General features: G+C 41.1%; 1 protein-coding gene across 1 annotated transcript; it reads left to right on the forward strand.

The window, feature by feature from the left end:
* Positions 1–1,009: 1,009 nt before the first annotated feature.
* Positions 1,010–24,766, forward strand: LOC106746983 (myophilin). The gene is made up of 4 exons (XM_014624200.1): positions 1,010–1,213; positions 22,926–23,062; positions 23,209–23,413; positions 23,822–24,766. The coding sequence occupies exons 1-4, from the start codon at positions 1,160–1,162 to the stop codon at positions 23,990–23,992; spliced, it is 567 nt and encodes a 188-aa protein (XP_014479686.1). The 5' UTR covers positions 1,010–1,159; the 3' UTR covers positions 23,993–24,766.

Raw genomic sequence — 24,766 nt, forward strand, 5'->3', positions numbered from 1 at the left:
TCCGCTTTTCGTCCTAAAACGGAAATAGTTCATGTCTTTTCTCAAGTCCACCTATTGTAGATCCGGATTTAAAAGAAACAACTGTTACACTGAAAAAAAAGTGCCAGGATCAGGTAAATGTAATTATCTGTTTTTCAGCCTTTTAAATCAAGTATTATTTTTCTCAATTTAAATATATTCTAATAGTTTGCAGTAACCCAAGTAGCATAAGTTGGTTGGCTAATCATTGTCCAACATTGGCGACAGTTAGCCAACCAATTTGTGATGCTCGGGAAATAGTTACTTGAACGCAGTAATATCTTAATTTGCAAACGAATGACTGAATATAAGTGCAACATGGTTCTATAATTAAGAAAATAGAATGATGCAATACTTCTTTTCCACTGAAGAAGCCTAATGGTTTTAAATTTCGATTCTTCCCTCTCCGTCCGGTAAGTATTTTCAACAAATAAATTCTGATACTCCCAATATCACGATTTTAACACTTGTAATTGTCTTAACACACACGTAAGTATCTACTCACACGGAAGGAAATATCATATCGTACATAATCAATTATACTTCTACTTCTAGTGAATATTATGGAATAATTACCAAGCAATATATTGGAGTAGCCATTTCATTCGGAAGTCGAGTAAATATTACTTCGACGCCATCGCTTCGTTTTTTCGGTGTGCCATGACTATATTGCGGACCCAGCCCGAACGTTCACAGTCAAAGAGGAGAGAAAGAGGCGAGAGTGAGTGTGCTGAAGAGAGACAACTGCGAGAGCCGGAGCCGTTGGCGCGAGATTCACGAGAGCATCTCGCGGCGGCTCTCTCTCTCTCTCTCTTTCGCGGACGACCTTCTCTCCTCGCCGTGTCTCCGGGGGCTCCGGTCGCCGTCTGACGTCATCTCCGGAGCGGTCTGGAGAACGGAGGTCACGTGCTCGCCGCCAGACGAAAGCTCGATACTCGTGTGCGGCCAATAGGCGCGTCGCGGGAACCCGACGGAGCGTGTTGTCGCCGGCTGGTCGCCGCGGCTCCCTTTCAGTTGAGTCGCGTCCGTCGGAGTGCGAGCTTCGTCTTGTCACGGCCTGCTGAGACCCCGCGGATTCCCGCCGTTCGAACCCGCGCCTCCGTGTCACTCCGTGCGAAACGCAGCCGGAAGCGAGGAGACAATGGCCTGCAACCGAGCCACCAAGTCCGGATTCGCCGCCGAGGCGCAGAGAAAGGTGAGAGGTGACCGCGCGCCGATCAGCCGCGTTTTCTCTCCCGTGCTCGTTAGCACTCCTGCCACCCTGACCTAGTCAACAGAGCCACCCCCAGCCCCGGGCTACGTGGACTCGACCTACTGAGGAGGGTGCATTTCCGCGCAGGCCCGGCTCGAATCCGTGGCACCGATGTTATCTGGCCGGACTGACAAGGTCAGGCTGAATGTGACGTGAGGATATTTTTCAATCCGCCACGCCGATTGCCGGTGGAAAGTCGCCGATGCATACTCGATTAGAGACCGCGAAGTTGATGATCGGTGATTGTTGTTGCGCGTTATGACAAAGAGAGCGAGAGGGGCCGGGGGGTGGGTCGATCGGGGTGAACGTGGCATTGGAATATTTTTCAACTGCGCGACGTTAATTGTTGTCGTTGGAAAGTCGTTGAAGGTGATGACCGCGTCCTCGATTGGAGATCACGGAGTTGATAATCGGTGATTATTATTATTATTATTATTATACGTTATGGGAAAGTAAAAAATTCGAGGTGGATATCAATCGAGATGAATATGACGCGGGATATTTTTCAATTGCGCGACGTTAGTTGAAATTGGAAAATCGTCGAAGGTGGATCATTGATTGTCCTCGATTAAAAACCGCGAAGTTGATAATCGGAGATTATCGCTACGCGTTATAGGAAAGTAAAGAGGGAGGGGTGGATCAGATTCGGAGTAAATGCGACGTTGGAATATTTGTCAATCTCACGCCACGTTGATTGTCGTTGGAAAATCGTCAAAGGTTACAACCGCATCCTCATTATAAAATTAACAATTAGTGACTATTATTGTGCACTATCGGAAGGCGAAAGGTGAGAGGTGGGTCGAACGAGGGCGTAATTTCCGACTGCACAAAGCTAATCGTCATTATGGAACCGTTAAAGGTAATGTTTACGTGTTTGATGAGGATCACGATGTCGATATTCGACGGCTGTCGATCGCACCATCGGGGAGTATCGCGACGTGTCACGTCGATCCAGTGCTTTTGATTGATCCTCCCGCGGAAATCCAGGATACGTTGGCGCGCAACAGGACGTTCGGTGGGACGGGGAAGTCGCGGGACCGTTCGTCGGAATGACCGTCGGAGTCATCGTTCGCATCGATCGCTTGCTAATGCAATAAGCCTCGTCTCGTTAAATTGATGTCAATTAAATGTATCGATAATTTGAATTGTGTCGTCGTTCGTGGCTCGAGGCAACGTAGCGACAACAGCCGCTCTCGTTTCCGACCGTTGTTGCAATTGGTTATTGCGAGAGAAATCACCGGCGGCTCGCGCATTGCGCGGCACAAGTGTTACGGTAAATACCGAAGCGGACCTTCGCCGCTCTGTATCCTTGTATCCGCGCGCAGTTCATGTTTATCATCATTTCTGCGCCGATAAACATAAAGGATCGCGAGAGGAAACGCGAGCGTAACAAAATAACAAGAGGTCGAACATTTATCAAACATTTGGGCTTTTCAAGGATTGTTCTGCGATTTCCCAACGATTTTTGCCCGACGATCCACAAGCATGTTGCGATTTTGTGGGAAAAATATGTTTTTCATTGTTTCATTTGTTTTTGTAAAAATTCACTCATAGACGAGAGAAAAGGAAAACGTGCGTGAAATATGTTCGAAGCGTCGCCGTCGCTTTCGCGAAAATATTGTTATTTTAATCCGTGAAACATTGGGAACGGACTTTCGGGGAGAATCATCGATTGGCTATGCATATTCCGTCTTGTGCGCATACCTGAATGAACGTGGGGAAAAAGTGCCGTTAATTATTCAACACTCTGGAATTATAATAAGCAAGAGCGCGGCGGAATTGAATTCGCTCTCGCGCCGTGTTTAAAGGTCGAAATTACAGACTGTGAACCGACATGTAGATAATCGCGATAAGTAATCGCATGCGATCTCGCGATAAACAAGCACCTCGCACGAATGTAATCAAGATGAAAGATAAGGGAAGTAGGACGCGGCGAAAATTTCGTTTTATTTGAACGCAACGCCCGTTTCGCTCGGTGTGCTCGCTCGGCGTCTCGATATTTCCCCGTTGAGGAAAACCGGACCGCGTCGTTCCAAATTAATTAAAACTGGACGTTCCGAGACACTCGGTGCGTGCCTCGCAGAGCGGCCAGCCGATCCTTGTCTTGATTATTTAAATTAAATTTATGAAATTAAATAAAATTATATGAAATTAAATTTATCGCGAAATCCGTCAGATTCTATACAGGGTGAGGCATTAATTATTACCACCTTCAATATCTTCAAAATATAAGAGAAGGGGGGAAAAATTCGTTTAACAGAAACTGCATTGACGCCAAAATGGTCGGCACACGTAAATTTTTTTCATCTTTCATCTATAGACCATCTAATCTATATCTAATCTATATCTAGACTATCTAATCTATATCTAATAATAGACTATCTAATCTATATATTAATAAAATATTTTTGTTTATCGAAGACACACAGTATATACAATAAAAAAATTTTGTGTTTAACATATTTCACATCCTCCAAACGATTCATATAAATTTTTGTGCTAATTTAATACAGCATGAACATGTTGAAAAGTAACGTAAAATTATATTAAAAATTAACACAAAATTAATATCCACGTAGTATGTTAATCGACGCTAAATTCATAAAAAATGTTATTTTAACACACTTACACACGTTGAATATCGACTCGGCACAAAATATCGAGATAACATAAGCACGGTATGTAGATTGACATATAGTATGGTAAAAATTTTACATAAAAATTTGAATAAGGACCGATTTTAACACAAGTTCAAAATATTTTTTTACTGTGTATACAAGATGGTAATGATTAAAGTAATCGTCGAAAAGAATTTTTCAACACGGGCACACATTCCCGAAAGGCGCGCTCATCGCTCATCGCCGCGTCAGTTTCCCTTCCTTACCTCAGGTATCCTGGGGAGTACGGGATCGTCGGTCCGGGCAATACGCGCGTTTGGTTCCGTAAGCGGCAACAGCTGCTAGACGTTCGTTTCCTTCGAGGGGAATTAAAATGAGATCCAGTTGCCGAAGAAGGGAGCGTCCCTCGCTGAACCCGCTGGCCATGGTACACTTCTTCTTCGGTTGTTCGCACTCTTCAGCTCCCCGGTGTACCTTCTCAAGCGTTTCTCCACCGCGGTGGCGGCGCGAAATTGCGCTATCCTGCCCGCAACGACGGCCGATGGAGCTCTCTCGGGTCTCCCTTCGCGAGACCGCGCCGGCGTGACCAACACTCGGACTCATTTAACCCTCTGGGAGAGGCGTTGCAGAAAATTCGTATGCTAATTTTACGGTATTACTTGCATAACTGCTTCGCAACATCGCGGAATTCACTCGGGAACCGATCCTTGCGGGAAGCCGATGCGATCACATTCCGGAGGACAAAATATATTTATGCACAAGGTATTACATGATATTCTGTATAAACTTGCAAACTTGTTGCTGGTGTAAATTGAAGACGAAAACACTCTGTAAACGTGGGTCTATTTCGAACGGTTATCAATCCACGAGTGTTTAAAGTTTATATATGATAGCACAATTTTTTGGAACATTTTTTTGTTAAAAATGGGAAATAAGAAAGGAAACGTAAAGTTTACAAAAGTTGTTCAAGTCGATGTCCTTTGAAAAAAGGGAATTAACTGTGTCCATGTAATATAACTGAAATTTACTTGCTTAATCTAGTTTTCAGCCGTAGCAGCTAAAAACTAAGTGTAGAGACAGAAAAGTTAGTTAAATTTATATTATATGAAGAGCTAATTTTTATATGTAAAAGCGATTTGTTACTTATATGAGCTACTTCTTTTTGCGCAATACTGATACACAGTACGGTTTAAAATGGGTAACCGCACGAAGAACATCATGATTGTTCCTTATTCGTTCACACGCGTCATTAACAAACTGTATTAATTAAGCTCGAGTGTTATTTTCCTTTCGTATACTAAACTTTTCACTCATATTCATTTGTCTCTTTTCCTTTCTTTATTTGTCATTTTTAATAAAAAGTGCCCCAAAAATTGCGCTATTATTTATAAACCTGTGAAACTTACAGCTGAATAATCGTTTCGAATAGAACATATATTTCCGTTTTCTATTTACATCAGAAACATGCTCCTTAAGTTTGCACAATGTATTATGTAACACTCTGTGTATGTTGGATATTTTCCTTGCGAAGAAATTAGCAGTTCTTTGCTCATTAGTACAAAACAATTAACGACATCGGTGATTAGCTGCCGATGCGACGAAAGCCGGCCTGTTGTTTCGACGGGACGGAAATTACCGAGGCGGAGAAAAATATTTCGCGAGTCGCTATACCGCAGTGCGCAGTCGCCACGAGGTTTGTGGACGAGCGCTCATTACGAACCAAGATATGCTTATCGTCTGCGGAATGCAGTTCTTGCCGGCTCATTATACTTCACCGGTACGAAATCATTTGTCTCAGAACGTCGCCTCGTGTACGTGTGCGTTGAGATCGACTGTGGCCGTCGCGTATTGAGAACCACGGATATAAGAGTCTCATAATGAGGAAGGAAATTTAATCTCGCTCGACACTCGCGTCGTGTCCCCCTGGTCGGAATTTTTTCCGAGTTTTCTTCGCGTGTGCATATTTTTAACGCTTATTACGGAGATAAACACGCATAATGCGCGCTCGTGAAATTTTACCGATAAAAAATTCGTTAAAACCCTATTCCAAAATAATACACACATGTACACGTGATGTCGCGCATGTGTAAGTGAGATATATTTTAGAGTCAAAAACGACCCATTTGAGCATGAAAAATGCACGTGATCGTGAATGTTATGTCATTAATACCTATCATCGCACTTAAGATCAGAAAGAGAATCATAACTTCGCAAAGCGCGAATGCTGATTAGCGGTGAATATATCATTACAATCGCCGGTGAATGCGCGACACCACGCGCTGTAACTACAATTTCAAGGTAGCGTCGAACACGTGTAATTACCGCCATCAACGCGGTAAATTGAAAGTCACGAGCCGTGACGAACGGCTCCCATAATTACTAGATTTTCCAGTTCGACGTCCCCGTCTGTTTGTATAAGCTGTAACGTAAGAATAAGCGCGCCGTGACGATCAACAAGTGACTTGACACTGCTCGATAATATCGTAGACGTTACGAGGTCTCGAGTGTGAGAAATCATTTCCCTCGGGAAAAAAAAGTCAAATTGATTTCCATTCATTGATAAGAAAGCCAGCATTATCGCGGACATGACACAACCGCTCAGCGCTCTTTGAATATCACAACTAGTATGACTTATCACTCTTGAGCGAGGCAAACATGCTCGCACTTCTACACCGCGATTCTGCACCGGAGATGCAAATACGCACGTTCACGATTTCATGTTGCGCGATATTGCACAGTAAATATTGATAGAAATGTACATAACGAGCTCATTTTCTTTAATATATATATATTTTTTTTTTGCATCGTTCTTAGACTTCGCGTTTCGTTACTTATCTAATAATCAATAAAGAGATTTCTTCGTTCCTACCTCCTTTGTCTCTCCTTCTTTACACGTACTTACGCTATTATTTTATTCTATTGTAATTTTCCCCGAAGTATGACTTCACAGCGGCTCACCGATGGTAGTAGATCCAATGGTAGTAGATCCCCTCACGGTCTTCTGCGAATACCATGCTCGTACGATGAATGTGTAGTATTATGCCGGTATTCTAAAAATAGCGATGCTTCATCCCCGAAGAGGATATCTGTATTAACGGCCGGAAGTAACATAAAGTGGTTTCCGTTCTAGGAGCGAATAGCGGAGAATAAGGATTCTCGCGCGCTTCTTGCCGCGTTCTTACGCGTCTCGACGCGTGCGACAAATAGATCGTCCGATTCGCGTCTCGTGATTTTTTCACACCGGGATCATAGCCCCGTTAAGACCGTATAATTATCTGGGAGAGTTCACGTTGATAAGAAAACTACCAAGTCATTCAGCAATTAAAAAGTCAGTTATTGAATCACCAGGCTGACTAAACATTACACTGGTGGTCTGCATTTCTACCATATTTTACGATCACATTCGATCCCTTCTAATATAATTGATTATAATATTTATTACATACCATTACTTATATTTATATATGCACACACACACACACACACACACACATATATATATATTTATTTATTTATTTATATTTATATATTTATATATTTATATATTTATATACCCAGCAAACATAATGACTTATTAATAACATCATGTTTGCTGGCGTATATATTATATACAGCGTGAACAACAGGGACAAACTTCGCGAGGGCGTGAAAGCATAGATTGAGGTAAACGGAAAAGGTCTTCTACTATTTTTAGATTATTAATTAAAGAAGCCTCTATATATGGCGATTTTCAATAATTAATAACTCGAAATTTTGCGTGTTGCTTTCAAAATAGAGAACTTGATTGTTCATCTCAATCTGTTCCACGCCCTCACGAAGTTTATTCCCGTTGGTCTGTGACATCCGGTATATGTGTATATATTACATATATAATTTATTACAATATTTGCCACAATCTTATCATAACATTCTGTGCACGATATTTTTTTAAGAAGATAACTCCGAAACGCTCGAAAAATTCATGTACGACGGAATAACGTGTGAAGAGCATTAGCATTCTGTTTACACAGCGAGTATCTCGCGAGACATGTACTGTGAACTTTTCGGGAAGGCAATAAATACATAATTTTAAGCGGGAAACACGCAGTAACAACACACGGTACGATCGTCGGTCGCTCTCGAGCGTTAAGAGGATCTCCTACCCGTAACTCATCCCCGAGATGCCAAAGCCGCCGAGAGACGGGACGTGCGCGAAAGCCACGCGACGTTTAATCCCGCCGTGCAAATCGCAAGATACATATTTATTCGCGGAACTCCGTAATCGCACGGCTCGACGTATCATTTACGTGAGGCATTACGGCTGATAGAGGCATTATCGCACCGAAGTCGACTTCGAGAACGCATTAACACATGTCAGAGTCCGAGAGGAGACGAGGGGCGTGGCGGTGTTCTTCTTTCCGCTTCGCTTGTTCCCCTTAATCCGACGTCGCTCGACACGCGCTGGAAAAACATTATAATTGACGTCTCACCGCGGACACGAGTTCGCGGACGCGAGCGACGTTCTTGCGCCGAGCGCAAATCGCTTTCCATCCAGCCGTATCCCCGGCGAACGCGACGTCTCGAATTGTTTATTCACGGCTTCTTGCGCGAGAACACTTCGCGCTACTCGCACTCGGCGATTGCCAGTCTCCGAGTCTCGTTACCGCTCGGGAGGATGCGCGACCTACTCGCTTATCCGCGCTAATGCCCGCCCGCTTGCGACACGAGCAGCCGCCGCGGGAAGCACTTAATTGTGGAGCGAACCAGCCGGATCGGAACATGGAGGAAACGTAACGCAGACAACACACTCTGAGAGAAAAAGGATGGAGAAGGGGGTCTCACTTGGAAACTTTCGTTCGACGGGTGACTTTCGGGAAGTTTTTCGGAAGAACTGGCAAGACATACATTTCTGCAGTTTTGCAGAATATTTATCTGTGCTTTTCATGCTATCATTATTATATGTGTTATATTCTATATATTAAATAGTAATTTCTCTACGCATTATCAGCCGCGATGTTATTAAAGTTAGAAATAATTTTGTTAATGCTGAACGTGAAAGGCTGGCCGCCACGACTTCGGACGTAAAACAGCACAAAAGTTATTAAACTACAAACTTATGGCTATCGTCCCTCCACCACGATAATATCAATATCTTCAATATTTTTATTTATTAAGAACTCCTAAAGCTGAAAAAGAACTAACCAGAAATTTACTTTTCTTTCCTTAGCCGTGCCATTTTGTGAAATGTCAATTTTTATTGTCCATCGTGATAGGGATGATAGCTACAAGTTTTTTCCTCGTTTTGTTTTCAAAAGTTTACAACATCTGAAATAGTGGCGATATTGTAAGCAAAACTTTTGTTCAGTGTTGCAGAAAATTATTTATAAATATATTAATATTGAAGGTAATAATAGAAATATAATAATAAGAAATATAAAAAAATATAATAATAAGAGAAATATGATAATATAAAAATATAATAATGTAGAAATTATATTACTAAATATACTTAAAATGCAGATAAATATTTGCACAAAACTTCAGAATTGTATGTCTTATAATTTTTCAAAAAAGTCTAAAAGTCAACCACAAAACGAAACTTCAAATATTTGAATGCCCCGTTAATATCACTAAAATTATAGCGTTTTTTCGCGCCAACTATATCTTCTTGTTGTTCCACAAAAAATAATACGGCAATATGCATATAAACTGTTATTGCCACAAACACTATATCAACAGTCACGAAAAAAAATGGTTTTCTCGATTATATTTCTTTCCTACTATACACAGAAAGATATATACGTATTCAAATAAATATTACTTGCTTCAAATATTTCATGCATTTATATACCCGCAAATATATCATAAGTTCAATCATAAGCATCAAATTTATCCAAAATATATTTCGAGCCCTAGTAAATTTAGCACTTCCATCCATAATGTTAAAACAAACTTCTCGGTTTGCTTATTCAAATTAACCAAATTTAACGTTTCTTCAATAAAGTTTATAATATTCTCGGAAAGAGAATAAATTCTTTTTTAAGTATAACGAGCTTTTCCAAAATTTGTGATGAATATATTTTGAACATTGTTCTCTTTTGTTATCAAAAAGATATTCTTCGTTGAAAATATAACTATCATTTAAAAGGAAGAAAATCAACTGACTAGTCGCTTTTTTCAGAAGTAGAATGATATTTCTCTCTCTCTCTCTCTGTGTATGCGATTATAGTTGCAAACACTAGTTTTCCTCTCAGTGCGGAACGGTGCGCCACGCCGTTCTGCCCGAAAACTTTCTCCACCGGCATGACTCACTTCGGCATAGCTTCTTCCTTATGTCACACACGTCGCCGGTTGACGAACGAACATAGGCGGCTTTAATTATCGATATTTCGCGCGTGCTGTATTACCTGAGCAAACATTCGCCGCTTTCGAGCGGATTAGTAGTCGGCCACACCCTTGAGCGGTGACTTTGCTCGAGCGCTCTGCGCGAGCTTCGATCGCGAAGCATGAATTTTTCAAGAAAAGGATACTGCCCGATAGTCGTTACACGTCACGCTGTGTCGTAACGATATATGTGTCAAAGTTATTCCCGAGATTGGTCACTCCGCGTATTTCTCCGATAGAGAAAGAGACTATCGAGGGAAGAACGATTTTCCTGGACACTCGAAGCTGCAGTATCTCGGAGAGTTTCTTTCTCATAGAAGTGGAAAAAGACCGCAGATCTGTAAAGGCAGAAAAACCGAGTCACGTAATCGACGTAGACAATGTTTCTTCGGGCAGTTTGTTACGCTGCTGCGCTATCGAGTGCAGAAAATGCCAGTGCACAAGCCGGATATCCTTGAGACGTTCTCTTGACGATCTGTTCAAAGATCCTTTTCTTTTCTTCCGATGTGCGTCTCAAAGGAAGAATATAGCTATGTAATATCTTCGGCTGTGGGAGACAGAGACGTGAATAAACTATCGAGAACGCAGGAGATGACCGAGTTCCGAAGACCTCGCCGTGACCTCGACAGGAACCCCCCATTGTAACCTTGCATTCTTCTCAATTAGCGGCTATGGGCTCCCATGACCGGCGAAAAGTCAGTCGCACGGTCGAAACGGGACGGTCAAAACGCACGGAAATTCTCAGAAGAAACGATTGTAAATACTGAGCGAAAATTTCGCTCGTATCTTGCGCTAAAAATTATCGATCGAATCGATAATACAGCAAACATTCGCTCTCGGGAAGAATCGAATTTGAAATTTCAAATGAATGATTGCGACGATCAAAATTAAGCAATGCAGTAGCGAAGGACGATAAAAACCAATCGCAGGTCTAAATTGCATTTATTTATTTTAAATATACACACGGAGAAAAAAGATTTGTTGAATTAACCTATTTCGTTCCTCTGTTGCTTTATACACAGTAAAAAACTTTGTGTTAAATGTAACATATTTCACGTGTCACAAACGGTCCGCTCAAATTTTTGTATTAATTCAACACAAGGTGAATATGTTGAAAAGTAACATAAATATTATGTCAATAATTAATACAAAATCACCTAACGCATTAACGTTCAACGCGATTAATACATTAATCGCCACTGAAGTATAAAATGTGTTATTTTCTTACTTAACACATGTTGGATATCGACACGACACAAAATGTTGAAATGACATAAACAAAATATTTTAAATTAATACATGAGTGTATTAAAAATGTAACAGAAAAATTTTAATTACAATCGATTTTAACACAAATACAAAATATTTTTTTATTGTGTAGAAACAGCAAATTTACCTATTTTCAAGAATTTATTTATCTATGACAAAGTTAGATTCTAGCCTAGATCTTGTTAGTGAAATATAACTTGGACTTCTGCCTTTCAGAAAATTATGCCACCTGGCTACCACCCACCACCCTTTGGCGGTAGGTGGGGGTGGAAAATAACCTTGTAAAACGTACTTTTTTAATTCATTAATTAAAATAGTAAAAAATAAAAAAATTGAAAAAACAATGATGAGATATTGTTGCCAAAAGTTAAAATCGCCGATAATGACGATTTCCGTTATGATAAGATTTACCACGTATACGCTACGTGTCACTCAAGGTAGATGACCTTTTTCGGGGAACGGCTGGTCAGAAAATTCTGACTTTAAGTTTTTTGAGTTCTTCGGGTACCAATTACCCTAAAACGGTACTTGGATCTCATGAACCTCAATATTTTTGCAGCTCGGCCAAAATTGGTTCTTCGAGCCAGAAATTGTATTTCCCGCAACGAAAACGCCTTTAGTCCGTTCATATCGTCGCGTTAATTCAACCAATCTTTTTCTCCGTGCAGTAAACACGAGTACAAGCCGTTCTATTACCGGAAGATTGAAAGTGTTTGGAAGAAGCAAGATGAATATATATTTAAATATCAAGTCCTCGGAACAAGGACCTGTTGAAGAAGCGACATGAGATGTATATGCGCACGTGTACACTCGCTGCCTTCGCAATTTCGCGTGACGCTCGCGCTGCTTCTTATTACTCATTCATGCGACGAGGCGAATGCAACCTCTTCGTACGAACCTCGGCGAGCGAGCTCTCGTGTATTCGTGACCGGCGCGAATTTAAAGATGACGTTATTCCGAGTTCTGTCGTGATGAATATCCCAATACGTATTCAAGTTCTTAAATGGCCAGGCTGTACGGAAACCTATGTGCGCGTACACACGCTTGCGCGAGCAAGAGAGTCAATAACGGCGTCAACGGTTGAGTAATCGAGTCGGTTCGCGTGACTTCGGCACCGAATCGTAATATCCCGGCTTTCAATTACGCAATTATCAACTGCGAGCGAGCTAAACTGCGCCCCCCAATAATATCGCGTCTGTTTATTAGGAATTAAAGGCGTGCGCTCGTTTTGTGCGAAATCTTCGAAACGGCTCGCTAACGATGCGGGCTTCTTATGCGGGCGAGAACTCCGATCCAGCAACGAGGGACGCCGAGCGTCCCGACGGCTGGTGAATTGCAAAAAGAAAACCGCAACGTATTCAGCCCGCGATGAACAATTATGAATAATTCTAACGGAGAGGTTCGGGATCGGTGATCCCAGGAGAGATAACCCCGTAAGAAGGCGCGCGACTTGCAGAAACGGTTTACAGGTTCAACGGGATAGTTAGCTAATGATGATCACCTCGCGCTCAACGAGATACCCCGGTGCCTTGTTCCTTCTTATTACATCGAGAGATGTAAGGCTACACGCGAGCTAGGATGATCTAACGTGTTATTGAAGAGACTTGAGACCGTAGTTTAACGGTCTTGATTTGTCGGCGAAGTTTAACCGATTAGCCACATTTGGATTTATGTGAACTCTCAAGGCAGCTTGAAAATAAAGAAACAAACGAAGAGAAAGATATTGAAATTGAAATTTTAGAAAAAAATTCAAATATACATATACCGGGAGAAGAAAATATCTAAGAGATAAAAAATATTTGGGTACTGATGATACATTTACTTAAATTCAAGTTCTTTTATTTAAATGTAGAATAAATAATTGCTTCCATACATACATGAGAAACTATAGGTTTAAGAAAATCTAATAATATATTGTCACACATTTGAAAAAAAATTTTTTCTCAGTGTACAAATACGTATTTTGATATGAATAAATATATATTATTAATTCTCATCGAATAAATATTTTTTATTTTTTTAATACTTTTTCAGGGTAGATTTTATAATAAAGGAAGTTAAAAAGAGATACATTGGAAATACAATTTTTGCTTTCCTTATAGCGATAAATTGAAGGTTGCAGTAGTAAATAGTATTTTTTACTTTATTATGTTTCAACATACTTCGCGAACGTTCTCTCAATATGACCGCTCTCTTCTCGTTTAGAGGTCCTTATACGGCCAAGAGCAACCGGACAACCTTCGGGCTCACAGAACGCGCGTTTAAGAGATCCCGGTGAAACCCGCGTGTGTGCGGATAAGTCGCGTAAGGATTATGCAATTGATCGACCTCACAAAGTGGGTCAAAGATTTTGCCGGTAATGCGTATATATATCGTGTTGATTCGCGAGAAGTTCGGTCGCTCGTAACAAGCCTGCGCCTTTTAAGGACAATCGTTAAGCACGAACTTCCTTTAGGGAGCAGATCTTCCCTCTGATCCTCGGCTTGAAACATGTTCTATTAACTAGTCGACGCGCAGATCTATTAGTATTTGCGAAAGATCAAAGTTTAATATTGAACATAACCGATACATAACCGAATAGCACATAACTGTTTATAAAATATATCTTATATTTTATAAACAATTATGTGCTATTCGGATATGTATTGTCATTCTATGTTATTCTCAGCGCTTGAATTATTAATATACAATAGTTTGAAAGATATTGAAAAAAAAAAAATATATATATATATATTGTTATTTATTTATATATATAGTTATCTTATATTTATTATTATATTATAATAATAAATATTATTATTAATTATTATATTATAATAATAAATATATATATATAATATATGAAAAAAAAAATATATATAGTTATTTATTTATTTATTTATTTATAAAAATATATTAATATAAATTTAAAAAGTTATTTATAACTTATATACAAATTTATTATAAATAAGCTTTCAAATTTATATCAATCTATTTTTATAAATATACACCTGTACATATAGATTTACAATAAAAATTATATTTAGCCTGCATATTATATTTAATATAAATTATATTAATAAATCATTGTTGAAATGATTTCTCTAACGCTGGCAGGAACCAGCAGGTATCTTCGTTCGGCTGTAAGACTCCGACGTTAAACTGTTTAGTGATCGAGCATCTGGTGAGATTACGACCACCCTAGTCAATAAACAAAACGACTTTGCTCGTCGCGACACAGTCGAGCAATTCGTTCAATCTGGGCTTCATTGACGACAGCAGCAGGCCTCTGACCCAGTTCTCGAGACCGTGAACGTGCGAACGTGTGTCATTACACGAGCGTCAATGTCGCTGAGTACAGGGGCGCGCGTGCTAAAACATCTAATAATTCTTTAATTACGGACACTTGCCCCCTTCGCACTGTTAACGCGCTTCAATCAATTTACGGCGCAACTTGGAGCGGCCGGGCAGACGTGTCAATTTTCTCGCATCCACCGGCAGCTTCTTAGTTTATTCCGCGGAAAAACAACTGCGGACCTTATTCTACAACCGTAGATAAAACGGTAATCGGATAATATGACGAAGAATTCCTCTTACGAGTGTTCTTAGACGTAATAAATCTTATAAATCGCGCATTCGTCATTTTTAAATCCAACCGCGATAGATGTCATATCAGAATAACTATAAGCTCCTCGTGTGTCACGAATGTATAAGGTCGCTCGATCGTTCGCGGAAATCGCCGATTATTTTCCCGGATAATAAATTATCACTCGCTCTAAATGACGATATTGCGAATACGAGCTGCTACGAGTGAGAGTGCATCGCGACGTAATATTAAATGTAAGGAATGAAACGGTTTAACTCGGGATTCTGCGACGAGGGCTTCATTCCCGGGCCAGTTCAAGAGATGTTGCTCCCACGAGCGATGAGCGAGAATCAGCTATAAAATTTCGGGAGTCACTCCGAGGAGGATTTCTTTTCTGTCGAATATGCGCAGGCAATCGCGATAAAACGCGGATCCCAACGGTCGAACTAAGGATTTACAATGTTTGTCCAGGTGCACGATTGTTTCCTGGGACAGACACTATCGGGAACGGAGGTCTTCAAACGTTAAGATTTCGAAAACGAAGAATTTCCGGGACTCTTTGGAATATAAAGATCCCTAAAAGAATGTCATTAAAAATCATTAAGAACTTGAAGAACCAACGTGACAGAGCGCGGTGAAATGTGGAAGAGGAGAAAATTGAGACGACCAATTTGTGGAATTTGATAGTACACGCGGAATATCTCGATGTACGGTTGTATGACCAACAGATGTGAGAATTATCTAATAAATCGGATGATACCATCGCTCTCGTTTCTCGTGAAAAAAAACTTAATCTACGATCGCACGGCAGCGTGTAATCTTGATCGGTTTTTTCGCGATTCTCTCTAATCGTAATAACTCACGTATTGTGTAAGGTTATCGCGGATTTAGGAAGGATCGGGAAATTTAAAATGTCATGAAAAACATGGAAAAGCCTTGAAAAGATATAAAAAACCTGGAATGTTGAACTTTGCTCACTTTGATCACAGTTCCCCTGAATGCTCTCAATTGTATTCTTTTTCCAAAACTCGTTTATTTTTTGTCGTCCTAATTTTGCACTTCAGGATTATATTATGTTACTAAACTTTTAAGTTTGTGTTGCTCTTTTAATAATATAAGCTACCTTTCTCGCAATTCCTGTTTTTAAATGTTCAAGTTTAAAATTACATATTGCTCGTAATAAATTCTCCACCGTCGTCTGGGAAACATGGAAAAATCCGGGAATTTCAAAATCCATTTCCTGTGGCAACCCTGATTGAGCAACTCTTCATAATCATTTGCCGCAGGAAATGTTCTCGGCGGAAAAGTAAACCCGCAGTAAAATGCGCAACCCACCGATAAATCTCGTGAACTACGGAACCATGACTCTTCTGGGCGCGCATCGAATGCTAAATATGCCTCTCTGATTTTCAAGCTGAAACAACGTTGCACGCGACGCCCGTGTAAGAAAAATGGAATTTGGAATTAAAAGGGCATACTCAGCGTTTGTTTTTCGTCCGAAATAGAGCTTCTTTTCAAGAAACCGGTGAAGCCGACTCTTCACGAAGAGCGTTTCTTTTGCCCGACTGATCGATTGGAAACTGAAATTTAATTACCAGGCTTAGTTTTTAGCTCTGAAAGCTAAAAATGAGGTGCAACAAAATTAGCTAAATTAACTAAACTTCAGTTTTATTATATGGACAGCTAATTCTCACCTATGAGGGCTAATTCTTTTTCTTTATATGGAGACATAAAATTAGCGATCGCTCGAAGAGGATTTTTCAAAACAACGACTTCGAGTTACCCGGTGCGTGACGAATACTCGCACGTTTGAACGCGGATCTCCTTCGGAATGCATCGGGATGCAAGTAAATTTCGTGGTGAGGCGGCTCACAGCGCGACTGCGTGAGTTTTATGCGGCTCGCACGGCGAACCCTCGCATAATTTTGAACACAATGAGGCCCTCCACGCCCTTCGTACTTTAGGGGCTTTCTCGAGAGGGCTTCGGGTTCAAGATATGGTATGGTATACCGCGGTATATCTGTGTAGCTTCGTGTGTCACATCATTTCCTTGCGCTTCTTCTTTCATCGTACGCTTCTCTCTCTCTCTCTCTCTCTACTTGTAGGGCCACGACGTACTCTCTCTGCTCCGTGGAATCTGATACCGCGATAACTGTTGCTCGCGATCGCGTTGTTAAGTCGAATTATTTGTACAACGCTTCCTCTTACGAGATAAAAACTGTCCGTGTGTGTCGTAGATTAAATCGTTTACCAGGTTCAAAAACATCCTCGTGGCTGCTCGTTCACCTCCGCGTCTAAGTCTCGCTTTGGCTCATTGTTTCTGGCGTATAATTGCGACGTACAACCCTGATAAGAAAAAAAGTATAAAGCTCTTTTCTTCTTTATCGACTGAATAAGCGTCCGCGAATGAAAAGAGAAGCGGAAAATTGATGCGCCGAGTTGAAGGCAATAATGTCAGCGCGCACGCGTGTGTGTGTGTGTATAGGTGTGTCTCACGCGTAGTTACTAATAAATTATTTGGAAGGGTGCGGCCTGTTTGAATTCGTGTGAATGGTGATTTATCGTAATTTGCAATACGTCGAATTACAACATCGGTTATTCCCACTCCGTTTTACACAATGATAAGATAGTTATCCGGTGATATCACACAGAGAAATGTCGATATATGAGCTCACATTTCAAAAGAGAATTCCCCCATCCCACGTTGAGTTTCAGTTTTTTATCGTAATTATACATCCGTTCTTCGATCGTGGCGCTGAAAAGATTTTCTTCGATAATACGGGGATCACCGTGTGTGTGGGGCGACATTTTTTCGCCGAGGAAATATATTTGAAGTCAAATTTTGAAAATTACGCATATATCGTATTTTTTTTTAATTTTATCCTGTTGTTAATATTTTTTTATGAGCACATACAATTCCGTAAAATATTGCCGACTGCGACGAAATATTTAATTGCCAGTTAGATTTAAGGTTCGAGCGGTCGTTATCGTCGAGGAGGAAGGCGAAATTGATGTCACGTTATCGCAGTGTCCGCTTCGCGTCGTGCTTCGCGTACGAAAAAGCGCGCGTTCCAAAGTGTTACGCGCCTTTCGCGCGTATGCGAAAACCGCCTCGCCTGTCACTCTTTTCACGTTAATGAAATTATCGTGCGCTTACTTAATGCCTAAATATAGAAGCAATCGCGTTCCACATTGTGACGGTCACCGCGGAGTATCACGTCGTGCTCTTTAAAAAAGGAACGCTCCGTTATCATTGTGGAATGTGCAACTGTGCGAGACAAAGCATAAAAGTAAACGACCGTGCACATACCAAATGACTTTTTCTATGAAATTTACGAGCGAAACTTTCCCATTTCTCAATTATTTTTATGACTGATATCACACAGGCGAAAATATTACGCTCCGCGTTGCAAAATATGCTGAGAAATTCCTATTTCTTGTAGCCTTTAGTTATTTATTCGGTTTTATTAGATCAGATTAGCTGTTATTTAATTTATTTTATTAGAGTTTATTGTAAATTTCATATATATCACGTAAAATGTTACAACGTGTTTTTTCCGAAATTATTAGGAGTAACGAGGAAATTTTTGTTGCAGTTTTTGTAGTTTGCCGGGCTTTTTGATTCGGGCTTTTTGATTGTGTACGACGATTCGAAAATGACAGACAGGATATTGCTGCTGGTCTTTCCAAAAAAGAGCGAAAGAGACAAGAAATCATTTTTTTAATTATATAAATCTTTGCATTTTTTGACAGATCTTGATAAATGCGATAACATTTATAAAAAATATTTTTGAAAACCATAGACGTTAATAGAAAATCATTTTTTAATAAATGTTACAATAAGTATTGAAAATATTATCTATTTACTTCCAAACATTTGTGAATTTTTTAAAAATATTTTTTCGAACGTTAATTAGCGCGGCATGGCTGTACTTCCAATAACGAAAAATAATATGAAAGAAAGAATTCTCAACGCTTGTGCTTCTATAATCTTCCATATGCTTTTACACACACACACACACATACACACGCACGCACGCACGCACACACACGTATTACGTACAAATTATAAATTTATTATATATATTTAATCTGTTAATTTAATTACTTACAAAGGCTCGTGTCCTGAACTCTTTTATATCGATAAAAATGCCTCTGAAAGAAACCATCTGATTGGCTCGAAAGCCACATTTAAAACACTTATTGATAAAAGAGAGTTTAGAGGGTTAGAATACGGACCTAAGAGAACATATCAAGTACAATTAATAACTGCAAACATTGCGCGCAGAATATGAAATTATTAATTTATAGGTTTCAGCAACACGCACACACACACACACACATACACACATGCACGCGAGTAATAAATCACGCGCGTCCACGGCTACGCGACTGAAAACAATTTTTTGCCTTACGCGATAAAGTTTAGAATAGAACGAAGAGGAATTCTCATTAGGCCGAAGATCTACTGACGTACGATAGCAGCATTCGACGTTCCACGGCGCCCATATTCGGTTCCCGATTCGCGCTCTCGGTGTTGAAACCGCGAAATGACTTAATGTGCACCTATAAGGAAGTTTTCAGCGAGCAAGTCAGATGCAGATTAATTTTCGCGGCGGACCAGCCGACGTCTCGGGTGAAAGTGAATACCGCGAGCATGAGAATAGCTCGCGCGAGATTCGTGTCACGACATTGTCCACTGCGCCGACTTCGTGATTTGTGTACAGCGATTCGATACGGCGCGAGTTTACTGCGTTTACAGCGATACAGCGTTCGTAAGACGAGAAACGATGAAATACGCGCGCGCGAAATTTTGCTGACGCTTCCGTCGCTGCGAAAAGAAGTTCCGCGCCGGTGCGGTTTTGTGAAACTATATTTTCGAGTGTGTGCCGAACGAGAAAATTGTTAACATGCTGGCCGAATTAATTTCCATTAATTATGTAAAAACTTGACTCTTGATTGAATTATCAAAAAGAAGGATGAATACGATAAATAAAAATGATTCGAGACGCGATATATTTTTCGCATGCCTCGTTTCTTTGGCTCTCTATAGGCTGTACGATCTAATTTCAAACGCAATTAATTATATTTGATGTGTAATTTAATGAGACGCGGTAGTGATCGTCACGACGCATATATATATATATATATATATAATTTAATTCAAAAAAATTTAATATAAATATAATTTAATATAAATAATAAAATTCAAAAAAATTTATAATTTAATATAAATAATATAACTCAAAAAAATTTAATATAAATATGCAGAAATGCCATCTACATCGAGGAAGTGATATTATTATTTTTTTATAATATATTATTGTACACGTTATATATATGTATATAGTGTGTGTGAAGGTTCAGCGGCGCAACGGTCGCATTTATGTTTATACGGAGGTGCCGGTATTACACAATTCCAAGTAATTCGGGTAATAATCTCCGTTGGGAAAACGCCGGGAAACGTGTGTACTTTACGCGTATGCGATACATTTGCATCACTAAGCGCGCTATCATTCGCGCTCTTTATGGGGCGATAATGTTTTCAGAGGAAACACGGCGCGGAAATAGTTTCAAGCTGGCATATCGGAATTGCTGTACAATGACGCACCGAAAATCCGAAACTGCATCCTCCGTAAAAACACTCGCGCGGATGCCAGATGCCGCGCGGGCCGCAGACGGTATATTATTATAATTAAACTCGTATGCGATACTCGCGCACGCGCACGACCGTCGTGATGCGACGCGCACAGGATGTTTCGCACCTGCCGTGCCTGCATTTTTCCACGAATTCCTTAATCGGACTTCGCGATCTCTTCGCGGCATCAAGACAACCGCAACGTTTCCAACGATAAATAATGGAAGCCGAAAATTCTCCGATAGTCGAGAAACTTCGGAGATTCGAATAGATATTACTTTTTGTTTCAAGTTGCCAGTCCCTCGGCGCAGTCGTCTTGTTTGATGACGTCAGAAACGAGGAAACGCCCAACTTCTAAAATTCCCATATGCAAAATTCTTGCTTCTCGATACACGGAGAAAAGAAATTTTGCTGGAACAGCAAATGCTTGTCGATGTAGTGACAGCAGAAAGAAATTTGTTTAGACAGCAAAAAATTTGTTTGGACAGCAGAAAGATTTGTTAAGGCCGACATTCACAGTCGGATCTTATATTTAAGACCGTCTTAAGTTTATCTTCAGATGCTTCGCGGCCAATGAAATGAGTCGTAGAGCATCGGAAGATTAAGACGGTCTCAAATATAAGATCCGACTATGAATACCGGCCTAAGAGTATTCATTGTTATTTGCTGGATATATGAATAATTAATACTTTTAACAAATCTTTCTGCTGTCCAAACAAATTTTGTTCTGCCGTCACTGTTTTCTGTTGTCATATTGACAAACATTTGTTGTTCTAGCGTGTCTGTACGTTGAGATAAAAAGATACGTCGATATAAAGTGACACTCGAGTGATCGATCGAGTGCACTCTTGTCAAGTATTCTGACAAGTGCACTTGTCAAGTATTCTGAAAACTTTTCCTCCTTTGCTCTCAACAATCGATAAATAACCGTAAAATTAATGTAACATGCGACCTTGCTTCTAAATCTGACTTTTCTCATGATTTCACGACGTTAATTCTGCGGCTATTTATCGATTGTTAAAGCGAAAGGAAAGTTTTCGAAACATTTTACAAATATGTTCAATCGATCATCAAAGTAGTCTCATTTTGTGGACATATCCTTTCATTTCAACAAGATTCCGCGGGAATTTTGGCCGTACGTTTCCTCGCTTTCGGCGTCATTAGCCAAGATGGCCGCGTCGAGGGAACCGGAGTCTCAATCGTTGAAGTAAATTCAAACCAAATTTCCAAATAACTTTCGATGGTTAAGACAGATGAATCGGTAAAATGAAATCCCCCGAGAGCTGGAAGATCGAGGATTCGTGAGCGACGCAATATGCACGGAGCACCCTCTATATCCGCCGTTTCCCCCGAAGCGCATCACGATTCAAGGCACCGTATATCTAACGGAATATGCATGCTGCAGGAAGATGAATGCCGACGGTCCATCCTTGGAAACCTCTCCTTTTTAGGCGATCATGCGTATAGGTAACCGTTCGCCAGAATAGAAAGCCGCGTAGCAGTTGGCCCGTCCTTTTTAATACAGGGTGTTCCATCCTTCTCGAGTCGAAATTTCGGTCGGCAATTTTCACACGGCGAATAGTCAAACGCGTCGGTAAAATCGACCTGCGTCGCCGATTAAAAAAAAACAATACGCGAAAATAAAATTTTACCTTCGCAAAATGTTACGTTACTTGTAAGATCGCATTGGCCGGTTTGCTTCTCGTATTTGTGTTTTTATTCTTCTCTCTGTACGCCTGCTTTTGATGCCGCAAATGATATAAGAAAATAACAACCGCTCTGTGTCGTATCGTCGTGAAAAGATCGGCCCTTTTCCGGTTCGCCGGATTTTTCGCCGCGTCCCTCGCGTCCCCTAAAATAAGACGGCGGTTGTATTCGGCAAAGGGGAAGATGCTGCACCACGCGTTCCGAAGGAACAACGAACTGGTGTTGGAACGAGTTAGGTCAGTGACTCCGGTAATGTCGCAGCCCCTACAGGATGCGTTACTTGGTACACTACACCGGCACATCGCATAATTAATAACCGGCTCTCTCCGCGTAACACCAAAGCGAACGCCGACTGAAAGCCTCGCCGAGAACTCGGAAGAGCGCTGGCCGATAATCGCCATCGTTATCGCGTCTGCCTCTCCGAGAGAGAGAGAGAGAGAGAGGACAGCCGTCGAAGTGTCTAACTGAACGCAAAATTTACTCGTGTTGTTGCAGATCAACAGCAAGTACAGCGAGGAGCTGGCGCAGGAATGCCTGGAGTGGATCAAAACGATCACCGGCGAGAACATAAACACCAACGGCGACATGGACAACTTTTACGAGACCCTGAAGGACGGCACTCTGCTGTGCAGGTACTTGAAGAAAGAAAGAGAGAGAGAAAGGGAGGGAGTCGGAAAAGCGACGAAAAGCGCCGGTCAGGACCGGTTTTCGGCCGGCCGAGGTGGAAGTTCCTTCTCTCCGTAATCGCTTCTCCCTTTTCCTCTCTGTTTTTCGCTAGGCTGGTGAACGACATCAAGGAGGGCTCGGTGAAGAAGATCAACAAGACGTCGCTGGCGTTCAAATGTATGGAGAATATAAACGCCTTCCTGGAGGCCGCGAAGGCACTAGGCGTTCCGGCGCAGGAAACCTTCCAGACGGTGGACCTCTGGGAGAGGCAGAATCTGAATTCCGTTGTTATTTGCCTGCAATCTCTCGGAAGAAAGGTACGGTGTGCCATTGTGCAAGCGCGGCTATATACCGGGTGACTCCGAACGCCACTCGCCGATTCGCGCAGTTTTTCTTCCTTTCTTCTTTTCGTCATTCTCGGCGTCTGTCATCGTTGCAAACGCGTAACAACGAACACACTTTATGCGGAAAATTCAATTCACGACAAACATTTATCACTCGGCCCATTTGTACAGAAAGCTTTCGGCAGTGTCACAATTTGAAATCCAGTCGTGATACTTGATAATAAATAATAAGTGTTAGAAAATTGCGAAGAAAAAGCTCGAGCGAGCGCTGAAGAGAGTCAAAACGATGTGATTTCGCGAAAAGAAACGAAGATCGGTCTTCCCACCGCACGTATTTCATTCCCTTCAGTCGCGGAAAAATAACACGTTGTATTTCCTCAGGCGGGTAATTTCGGCAAACCGAGCATCGGCCCCAAAGAAGCGGATAAGAACGTGCGCAACTTCACGGAGGAGCAATTGAGGGCCGGCCAAGGTGTGATAAGTCTACAATATGGCAGTAATAAGGGCGCTAATCAGAGCGGCATCAACTTCGGGAACACCAGACACATGTGAACATCCATCCCCGCGCGCTCTCTCTTTCTCTCTCGCCGTGGCAAACCGTTCTCACCTGTCTCCCCTGTTCCCGTGTCCACGCAATTACTCCTTTAGAGATATATGTATAGCGTATCGCGCATAATAAATGTTCATCGAGGTCCAAGATATAACGAACGATGCGTGTGGGGCATCGCTCGACGCGACAACAAAGGGACGAAAGAAACGACATACAGGCATAAGACTTCCCCCGAAATCGAGGTGACATAAGAGATAAGTTGAAGAGGAGGTAAAGAAAACGGCTTGATTAAAACTATATCTAGGTTGTGTAACTAGTACGGACTATTTAATTTAACTTTTCTCGCTCCCGGTATCTTCCCGTCAATTTTATTTCTAGCGATGATTCGGTACAGACGTTGATCATACTTATCGTCGAAGTGTGATAAAGCGAAACCGCGTACCTCGCGAAAGGGAGCTACGTAGGTTTTATACACCGCTTCCTGGTTTACACACTCGAGGGGGCTATCTTTTTACGTATATATATATATGATGTATGTAAGCGCTGTAGTACAATGTTCGGACTGTTGTATCGCACGATTTACAACGCGACCACGTAGTTCTCAGGACGGGAAACATTCTTCTTACGTTACAAAAGAACAAAGACAACGTGTGTACATGATGAGCGCTAGCTTGGATAACCGCTGTTATATTTGTTAAACGTTACATATATTATGTATATATGTGCATGTATATATACATACATACATATACGCATATACGCACATATGTGCATGC

This window comes from Dinoponera quadriceps, unplaced genomic scaffold (genome assembly GCF_001313825.1).
Source record: "Dinoponera quadriceps isolate SergipeBrazil2010 unplaced genomic scaffold, ASM131382v1 scaffold192, whole genome shotgun sequence".
NCBI lineage: Eukaryota > Metazoa > Arthropoda > Insecta > Hymenoptera > Formicidae > Dinoponera > Dinoponera quadriceps.